This window comes from Penaeus japonicus, unplaced genomic scaffold (genome assembly GCF_977035675.1).
Source record: "Penaeus japonicus unplaced genomic scaffold, GWHDUDI00000001_assembly GWHDUDI00000010, whole genome shotgun sequence".
Taxonomy (NCBI): domain Eukaryota; kingdom Metazoa; phylum Arthropoda; class Malacostraca; order Decapoda; family Penaeidae; genus Penaeus; species Penaeus japonicus.
Genome location: NW_028234412.1, coordinates 31,482,709 through 31,492,708, shown reverse-complemented (window position 1 = coordinate 31,492,708; position 10,000 = coordinate 31,482,709). Strand labels below are relative to the sequence as shown.

General features: G+C 35.5%; 1 protein-coding gene across 1 annotated transcript in view; it reads left to right on the top strand.

Annotated features, from left to right (window-relative positions):
* Nucleotides 1-10,000, top strand: part of LOC122257086 (uncharacterized) — a gene marked incomplete at its 5' end in the record, with an annotated part of 74,595 nt that overhangs the window by 62,665 nt on the left and 1,930 nt on the right. The window contains 12 exons of the mRNA XM_086540372.1: nucleotides 3,032-3,350; nucleotides 3,776-3,914; nucleotides 4,498-4,585; nucleotides 5,445-5,506; nucleotides 5,919-5,998; nucleotides 6,490-6,619; nucleotides 7,066-7,260; nucleotides 7,622-7,757; nucleotides 8,245-8,337; nucleotides 8,775-8,826; nucleotides 9,114-9,257; nucleotides 9,693-10,000. The exon at nucleotides 9,693-10,000 is cut by the window's right edge and continues 1,930 nt beyond it. Coding sequence (XP_086396498.1) covers nucleotides 3,032-3,350; nucleotides 3,776-3,914; nucleotides 4,498-4,585; nucleotides 5,445-5,506; nucleotides 5,919-5,998; nucleotides 6,490-6,619; nucleotides 7,066-7,260; nucleotides 7,622-7,757; nucleotides 8,245-8,337; nucleotides 8,775-8,826; nucleotides 9,114-9,257; nucleotides 9,693-9,810 — 1,556 coding nt within the window. The remainder of the gene's footprint in view (nucleotides 1-3,031; nucleotides 3,351-3,775; nucleotides 3,915-4,497; nucleotides 4,586-5,444; nucleotides 5,507-5,918; nucleotides 5,999-6,489; nucleotides 6,620-7,065; nucleotides 7,261-7,621; nucleotides 7,758-8,244; nucleotides 8,338-8,774; nucleotides 8,827-9,113; nucleotides 9,258-9,692) is intronic.

Below are 10,000 nucleotides of genomic sequence, written 5' to 3'. Positions count from 1 at the left end.
CGTGGGAAATGCATAACAAATTTTATGATGATTCTATAGATAAAACTACCAATATCTGGTATTTTAATTGAACTTTTGTCTCAGCTTTGCCAATCTCATCACAAGATTAAAGAAGTACATTTATTCTCAAGAAAAGTACATTCAACCAAATAGTTCCTATCCTTTACTACGAAGCATATTCCTACACTGAAGTTTATGCATTTATATCTTTTTATTTTATTTTATTTTAATGAGGGCTTTAGATCCTGTTGTTTGCTCGATTTGCTTGTTATAGATTTGTCATTAGTTTTTAATTAATGCAAGTGCTATATAAGTATTTTGGAAATGTTTTACAATGTCTATGAATATTACATTTTGATATGTGGATTAAATATCATGATAATGTTTTACCGATCAGTCAATATCTGTATATAGAAATTATATTAATACTTTAGCCCAAGAGCAATAAAAATGCCTAAACCTCATGAGGGAATATGCAAGCAGCCTGTTTAGTGCCCCATGACATAGCGCACTCACCTAGTCCTTTCTCGTTTGCTTGCTCCTGCCTGTGTGTGCTTGTGTGTCCTTGGCCACACCTGTACCGTGCTCCCCTCTGGTGTCGGCACCCGGATCCTCTGTCTCGTTGCTGCTGACCTCTCAAGCTGTGCCAGGTCAGTACAGGTCATGGTCATGTCACCTGGTAGATAAAGGTGTTCTCCTGCACATGTACAGTATGTATGTATGCATTAAGTGCTACTACTGTTGTGTTAGGATTGTGTTCACCAGCAGGTTTTATTCACACAGGTTGGTTCTGTGTGCGTGTGTGTGTGTGTGTGTGTGTGTGTGTGCGGATAAGTATGTGAGTGTGTGGAGATTTATGCAAGAAGCACATTAGCTCACAATTTTACTTTTTATTTAGTTAATTATTTATTTGAATCTGAATGTTTTATTTGTTTATTTTTTGTTAGATATAATGTTTAGAATAGGATTATGTTAAGGAAAGTTTAGCATCACAGATTATTTTGATATATATATTTGTATATCATCTTTTTTTTTTTTATCTTTTTTGTTATACTTGGTATATAATTATCAATTGGATCAAATGAATATCTTTATTCTAGTAAAATACCAGTTCTTCCCTTGCTATTTATTGTGCTTTACTACTAATGTATTAGTAGATTTTATGGCTCTAATATTTAAGCTTAATAGATAGGGATAAATTAGATTTCTGGTGCAAAATATTCTTCAAGTGCAATTTATTTAAGACACAAACACTCACATACACTCACACATACACTCACACTCACACTCTCACTCTCACTCTCACTCTCACTCTCACTCTCACTCTCACTCTCACTCTCACTCTCACTCTCACTCTCACTCTCACTCTCACTCTCACTCTCACTCTCACTCTCACTCACTCACTCACTCACTCACTCACTCACTCACTCACTCACTCACTCACTCACTCACTCTCACTCACTCTCACTCACTCACTCACTCACTCACTCACTCACTCACTCACTCACTCACTCACTCACTCACTCACTCATTCATTCACTCACTCACACATACACATGCACACACATGCACAAACACACACATGCACACACGTGCACATGAATAATATTTATGTGAAATTCTCTTGTGTATATGCTTATTACTCTAGATATCTTACAAACTTAGTTCATAAGATAAAAAATACTGCCTTTTCAATTTTTAGTCTTACATTCATAGCAGTAGATTTATGAGGATGAAAACCACATGAGAAGCTACATGTAGCTTAATTGCTTCCTTAGTGTCTGTCTGTGTCTGGGTAGTCTTATGTTCCTGTCCTTTGGTCCCTTCACTACATACAATTATTCAACATCTTTGATCTCTACTTCAGCAATGGGTTTTATCATTATTTTCTTGCAGATCTCATTCACAATTTTTTTTTTTTTTTTTAATTGAGCATCTTTGTTAACCTGTTAATGCTGGGTAATGTGATATCACGGCATGTGGTTACAGCACTTGCCACCTGGGACGCGGTATTATGCCATGGCCTTTTGTATGGCTGACACGCTGGATTATTGTGCGTGCAGAGGATGGCCACGGCCAGAGCAGGCAAATAGCCCAAGGCATTAGGCCCGTCATTATTGGGTTAAGGGAGAACAAATGGGTCATTTTTCTAATGCTATGAGTGTCTCCAAACAGGCGGACTTATCCTTGCACAGCTCAGAACGTTTGTAGGTGAGGAAGTAGATTTAAAAAGATTAATCAAGTGCTTAAATGATACAAAAGAAAGAGGAAGTTATGATCGCAGCCAGGCCTTTTGGTTTTAAAGATGTGTTAGGTGTCATTATGTAAGCTAAAAAATTCACTGGAGTCTTTGTATGAAGATAAATTGAATAACAGGCATAGTAATAAAGGGAAGCTCTAAAATCATGACATTTTAAGTCAGACCAGATTAGTTTGAATGCAAAAGCAAAGTGGATAATCAATTTTGTCTTTGATATCTGCTGTTTTATTAATCCCTTAATCCCTTATTACTAGAATTAGTCTAACTTAGGATAAGATACAGATATAAGGAATAAGACATAACTTAGGTTACCTATCTCTCCTTACAGGGTTTTAGATTTAGCAGGTTCATTAATATTTTACATCCTAACAGATAGAAGAGAAATTAAGGTAAAGATCAGTTGAGTGATGCAAGAGCATCTATGGGTTTTAATTTATGATTTAGGATAGCAAAAAGAGCATTAATTATTACCAATTCTTTTTTTTGGTATATTCATTGATTAATACAACATAGTTATGGGAGAAATACACAACTAAGGGAACAGTTGATGTGATTTCTAGAAAGAATTATGTTTAGTCTTATTAGAAGTGAAAAATGTGTATGTGACTAATGTGTATGGTTAATTATACCTCTTATCCCACCATATATAGGAAAAGTGAAAATGTCATTGCATGTTCGTTCAAAAGCAGTTTAAAAGAAAAAGAAATATTGATCAAAATCTACAACACACTCATTTTTTTGTCTCTCTTTTAAACCCTTCCACAACCACAGTTCTTCGAAAGGCTCCTGTCAACCCCAAGATGGCCATGAAGCCTCTTTACTGGACAAGGATTCAGCTGAAGACACCCAAACCCCCCAAACCCCCCCCAGAAGAAGAGGATGAGGTCGACGGCAAAGAGGATACCAAAGAGGAGAAGGGAGAAGAGGAAGATAAGGAAAAGGAGAAGGAGAAGGAGGAGAAGAAAGAGGGAGAGGGTGAGGGTGAGGGTGAGGGTGAGGGTGAGGCTAAGGCTAAGGAAGGAGAAGAGAAGGAAGGGGAGGAAGCCAAGGAAAAGAGTGATAAAAAGACAAGTCTGAAGAGAGCGAAAAAGTAAGCGGTAGTTTATACTCTTGGCTACTTTTAATTGTATATACATGCTGTCTTCTATTGATTCTTCTCATTCTTCTTTTTGATCTGATTTATTTTATTTTTAATGTTTTTGTCTGATGCTTAAGTGAATTGACAGATTTATCGAAGTCATATTTGATATAATTATCCTTAGTCCCTTTTTTTATTTTATTTTCTTTCTTGCTTCGTTGCTTCACACTTTTTTTCAGAAATGGCTAGAAATTTTAAATCTCTTTCTTAAATTCTGTTGGATAACAATCTATCACAATGTCAGTTTATATAAATCTCGATAGAAAAGGTTAATGAAGTAACCAAAAAAGTTTTAGGAATCAGCGATTTATTAATCATCAGTGATTGCTAATTTAAGAAAATTGTTACAAGGATTTGCAAAGCTCTGATTACCACAGGAGAAAAGCCGATGTCCCACTTTGGGACGAAATTGAGGAGGAGGAGTTTGACGAGCTCGAGTTCGTTGACCTTTTCGCACGACAGGTCACACAGCCCAAGAAGAAGGAGAAGAAGGAGGCCAAGCCAGCCAAGGTCAAGGTAAGGAGGAAGAGGATGAGAAAAAGAGGAAGGGAGGGAGAGGAGGTAGAGATGTAGGGAGGGAAGGAAGTAGGGAGGTAGGGAAGGAGGGAAGGAGGGAAAGAGGGAAGAAGGGAAAAAGGAGGGAAGGAGGGAAGGAAGGGAGGATGTTAATTTTTTATATCAATGCATGTGTTGAGTTTGGTAAGTTTGGTAGCAAAAAAGGTACTGTGAGAAAAAAGGAGAAAAAAAATACATGAAAATGTAAACCCAAAAGGTACAACATTTTCAGTAAAATATACACAAGTCAAATTGACTCAAAAGGTTTTGGTTTATATGTTTCATTTTTTATTGTGACTGAGTTTAATTTCATTGGCAGTGTAGGCTTGAACAATTAGAAAATTTGGCCATCCTATTGGTGTGCAATTAATGATGAAAAGGAAAGTACCAAAATATTCTGTACATTGCAATTATCAGCTTAAAGTGCAATCTGGACAGCTTAATGCATTAACGTACAAGTTATAACTTACATTCATATGAATATAGTTCACAGTTAAGAAGTTCAAAAATATTAATCCTTAATGAATGCTTACTTTTCCACAAGGTAAACAAAGTCCTGGACAGCAAACGTTCACAGAACGTTGGAATCTTCATCACAAGTCAACATCTAGATATCGCAGATGTGGAGAATGGTGAGTAGAGACTGTGATAGGCATGTGTGTTCATAGGAGCAAGATGAAAGGAAAGTAAGCCCAAGGAGGGCATGTGTGTCTAAAGAGTATAAATTTATTGCAGTGTGATTATAGTTTGCCTCAGTCTTATTAAATTATGTGTTTATGTGGGCATATATTCATGTGTCTATATGCATGCGTGTGTGTGTTTGCCATCATTTTATTTATGTATATATATTGTTACGCCGGCCGCCTCATCTATCTGCCACCAACACGAGGCAGGCTAGGCAGACGGCATGCTAACCACAGGGTCGTGAACACAGAACAGCTCCAAGAGGCACCGAAGACCACAGTGTCCCAGAACACCACGAGGGGAAACGCCACGTGGCGAGGCAGGGCACGAAATAAACACACTATAACAGTCTTTCCTTTATTTACACTAGTTATTTACCCGAACACTTTTCTATAGGCACAATACAGGGGGGAAACCAGCACATCACACTGAACAATACAGCTTATAATAGGGAAACACAAAGTATATCAGGTCACAAGGGGCACACGCGAGGTCTTCCTAGGGGCAGCACCTAACTGCGTCTGTCCTGGCCTCGTTCTTCCGCGCCTCTTGCCCAGACGTTGCGTCATGTTTGTCCAGCTCACATCATTTTATTATTAACACATGTTTCGCACAGAGACAAAGACCCACTGGCATAGCAATATGTATGTGTGTGTGTGTGTGTGTGTGTGTGTGTGTGTGTGTGTGTGTGTGTGTGTGTGTGTGTGTGTGTGTGTGTGTGTGTGTGTGTGTGTGTGTGTGTGTGTGTGTGTGTGCGTATGTATGTATATATTGTATAGCAATAATAATTTATTTCTCTTTTTGCAGCTGTTTACAACTTTGACACCTCCGTCCTAGACCTTGAAGTTCTTCAGCAAATATACGAAGTTGTGAGTAGCACTCTAGTCTGTTTCACATGTATATATTTCTATTGTTATTTTTTATTTTTATGATTACCAACTTAATAAATTTACATTTTGTTTTGCATATACAGCTTTATCGTCCATATGTCATATATATTTCATCAGAAACCTTATTTGAACATTTGAAATATCTGTGTCTGGAAAAGTGAATGAAAGGTTAAATAGACAAGCTCTGGAAAAGGATTTCCAATATGGATTTCTTTCAAGTGTTAACTTGTATATTACATGGAATTGGATTAAATTTTATATTAACTATAACATATCAAGTATAATTTGATGTTCACTTAGACATTATATTCAGTCAAGTGAAATGAAATTAGAGCATACCAAATTGACTGAAATATACTTGAAATTGAATGTTAAATCACCTCTTTTTCAGAGGGGAACTGATGGTGAGATCAACATGATTAAGGCAGCCAATGAAGCCATGGCTGACATCCCCCTCGACAAACCTGAGCAGTAAGTCTCTGCTTTCGAAAAGTCATGCCAACAAAAAACTTTTTTTTTTTCTGTGAATGTTTTCATAATCATCTTTTCTTTATCTTTGCTTTTCTATTCTCTTGTTTTTCTTTTTTTCTTTTCTTTTATCATGATATATGTAATTATGTAATAACAGGCATAGCTGTTTTGATAAATCCAATGTTTAGTTAATAATTCTCTTGATGTTTTGCCGCAACAATATAACTTTTTACTTTTTTTCCCTCCTTATTTTTTTCTTTTATGATCATTTTGTTTATTTTGTGTTTATTTTGTGTTTATTTTATGACCTGCTTATTACTTTATTCTATGATAAATGAAATGCTTTCAATTTGGGAATATTTGCAACAGTAATGAAACTTATCAGTCAACAACTTATTTTCCCTAGTTTAGATCATTCATTTTCTAAAATACCTTTCTCTGCAAAGGAGTCATTTCCTTCTGTGCTTGATAGTAAATTCTGTACATTTCAGGTTCCTTCTCGACCTGTCCAAAATAAATGAATTTGCCGAGAGGACTGCATGTTTCACCTTCCAAGCGACCTTCAACGAGGAACTAGGCGTCATACATGGAAGAATACACATGTTACAATCCACTATAGAAGTATGCAATATAAAGTTAAAACTGTTTTGCTTTATTCATAAGCACTTGTAATTCAAAAGATGAAGTACATATTATATTTAGTCATGCTCTGGTGAAGACATGGGCAAACTGTACCAATATTCCAAATGTTCTCAAATTTCATGATATTGATTTTGATGTGAGGATTAAATTTGAATAGATACGAGTGATTATGTTGTGCATTTCTGTGTCAGATCATCACGGTGTGTCCTTTAGGGTTTAATATAATAAGGCACATACTTGATAATATCATTCCCTTTTTGATAGTGATGAGGGATATAACTGAGGTACATCAATTTTACGTCAATAATTTTAATACAAGGAACTTCTTCCATAATAACACTAATATTTCACATCCTATTCAAACCCTCTAAGTAAGCCCAAAGTAGCAGACCCTAATACTTTGCTCTCTCTCACCCCCTAAAAAGCATCTCATGACGAGTGAGAGTATCAAGAGAATATTTGGCATGATTCTGGCCCTCGGCAACTACATGAACGGCGGCAACAGAACTAGGGGCCAGGCAGATGGCTTTGGCCTCGAGATCCTCCCCAAGATCAAGGATGTCAAGAGCAAGGACTCAGGCTTCACGCTCTTGCACTTTGTAGTCACGAAGTACATTGAGGTGCGGAAGAGGGGTGATACTTTTCCTTTTCTTTGTTTCATTTTGTTTTTATAATAACTTCTTGTACATTATAATGTAACTTCTGTCTCCAATTTATTATGATGTGGTATTTATCAATATTTTTAATTTGCTCAGAGAAATGGATAAATTGAAAATCAAATTAACCGGGCAAGGAGAAGTATCAGTAGTACATCAACTTCATTCTTTGAAACAATTTTTTTTTTTTTTTTTTTAAAGCAACATATGAAACTTTAGTTGATCCAATTTTCTCAGAACTGCCTTGTTACCAGGAACATTATCTGTGAATTCTTACAGCTTCAGCCAAACCTTATTAAAGTGAGCGTATTGTATTAAATTCCAGAAATATGAGGGTGAGGATGCAGGTACTGACAAAGTCCAGCTGCCAATCCCAGACCCTTACGTGGTAGAGCGTGTGTCTAACCTCAAATTCGAAGACTTGGAGTCAGACTTGAAAGATATTGAAAAGAATCTGAAAGGTAATATCTTGCATTATTAACTTTATATTTCTGATTATTATTGTGAAATTACAATTTTTTATGAGGGTTGATTGAGTTATCATATTTGATATCAAATCAAACTATATTATCACCATTATCATCATATCAGAATATTTGTTTCATTATTATTATCTATTAGAGTATCCATGGTATTTTGATAATGATTATTGTTATCATGATAGTTATCATAGCTAGTAATAATGAATTGATAATATTATAATTATTCTCTGATCTGCTCATCATCATTATTGATATCAAACACATTATTCTCAGCGCTTTTAAGTGTGCTATCTAAGATGTGGAATATTGATGATTCTGATTAATCTTCCTGTTACTAAACATCATTGCACAATCACGTCAATTGATAAGCAAATACAATCCCCATTTATAGCTGATAATAACTTTCAAATAGCAATATGATGAAAGTAACATAGTGATGATAACTTTTTAACCATTGCTATTGCAGTGTGTGAAAATCGAGCTGAGAAGGTGATAGCAAAGTCAGATGAGGAACATTTGCAGCCGTTTAAGGACAGGATGACGGAGTTCTTTGTGAAAGGTATTGTTTTGTCACTTGCGTCAGTAGTGAAGGCAGCATTAAGGAGTGTTGGTGTACTGATGTATTCTCTCTCTCTCTCTCTCTCTCTCTCTCTCTCTCTCTCTCTCTCTCTCTCTCTCTCTCTCTCTCTCTCTCTCTCTCTCTCTCTCTCTCTCTCTCTCTCTCTCTCTTATTATTACTTATATATTTTATCCAATTTATTTTTCATGTTTATGGATGTTTCAAGTTTGTGCTGCTTTTCATATATCCTCATACATTTCTCCTCAATGAAATAATTATACTGTTTTGCAAGGAAATTGATTAATTATGGGCAGTATTCTATGCTCATTCATACAATAGATTATTTATCCCCCTGTTATTTACTGATGCATATTTTTAAGAAATGATATCAGTTGATAATGGAATTTTCTCTATGATTTTTTTCTCTTTGATTTTAGCCAAGAGTGAAGTGGGAACGGAAAGTGAGATTTTAAAGGACTGCAAGAGTCAGTAAGTATGGCGGTTGATATTGGTTGATAATTTTAAAAATCTGCTTTTTGTCTTTTTCACAAAGAACATCTTGGTTATAGACTTTTAAAAAGCAAAATAAGTTGCAATTGGATATGCAAATTAGTAATTCCTTTGCTAAGAACAGACAGTAAAATATACTTCATAATTTTTATAAACCTATTTTTTTTTAGTTCTGAAAATAATTTCAATGTATAGATTCAATAGATCATCTAGATCTCTATGTACTCTATGGGCAAATAATAAAAGTTTCATCTTCATTTTTTCAGGTTTGACATAGTGATGAAATATTTCCAATTCAGTGGAAAAGGACCAGATGTCACACCCAATGACTTCTTCAGTGTTTGGTCTCCCTTCTGCAATGATTTCATGAACATTTGGCAGAAGGAACAGCAGAAGATTGTCAAGCAGAGGTAGTTTTCGTTGAATGAGTGCTGTGTTTTTGTTCAGGGTCGTTGGAGATTGGTGTTCAGTTGTGTAGATTTTGAAAGGGGGCTCGGATTAACCTTGACTTCTGATTATATATTTATAATATTAGAACTGACACTGAAATTTAGACTAAATTCAGTAAAGTTTCAGGTCTTACAATATTTTCTTTTTATTAGTTTCTCTCAGTGGCATAACATGATTAGCAAATCAAAAAACCTATTAGTCAGCAAATCTCATTTCTTTGTGACAGTTCAGTTAAAAATTACAAAGCTCTCTCATCACCCATATTTTCAAAACACTAAAGGAAAATGAGAAAGAGTCAAGAAACCATAAAACAAAATAGGTAAAAGGATCCAGCACATGTAATTCTTCCTTTTTATCTTATTTCATTTAAAAGGAATTTAAATTCCCGTTCACAGAATGAAGGCCGCAGAGGAGAAGGTGAAGAAAATGACCGAGGAGAAGAAAGATGTTGCCAAGAAAACCAAAGAGGTCGGAGGGCTGAAGAGCAAACTCAAGGACAAGCTGAAGACTTAGCAATAATATATATTTTTTTGGTCCCTTTAAAAAATTCTCTCTTTTTTTTCTCTCTTGGTATCAACCTCTCTCTCTTTCTCTCTCTCTCACTCTCCATTTTAAATACAAGTCACACTTACTTTTATATACATATATTTTTGAAGCTTCCCAAGAAGAAGAAATAGAAAGAGGAGGAGGAGGAGGAGGAGAA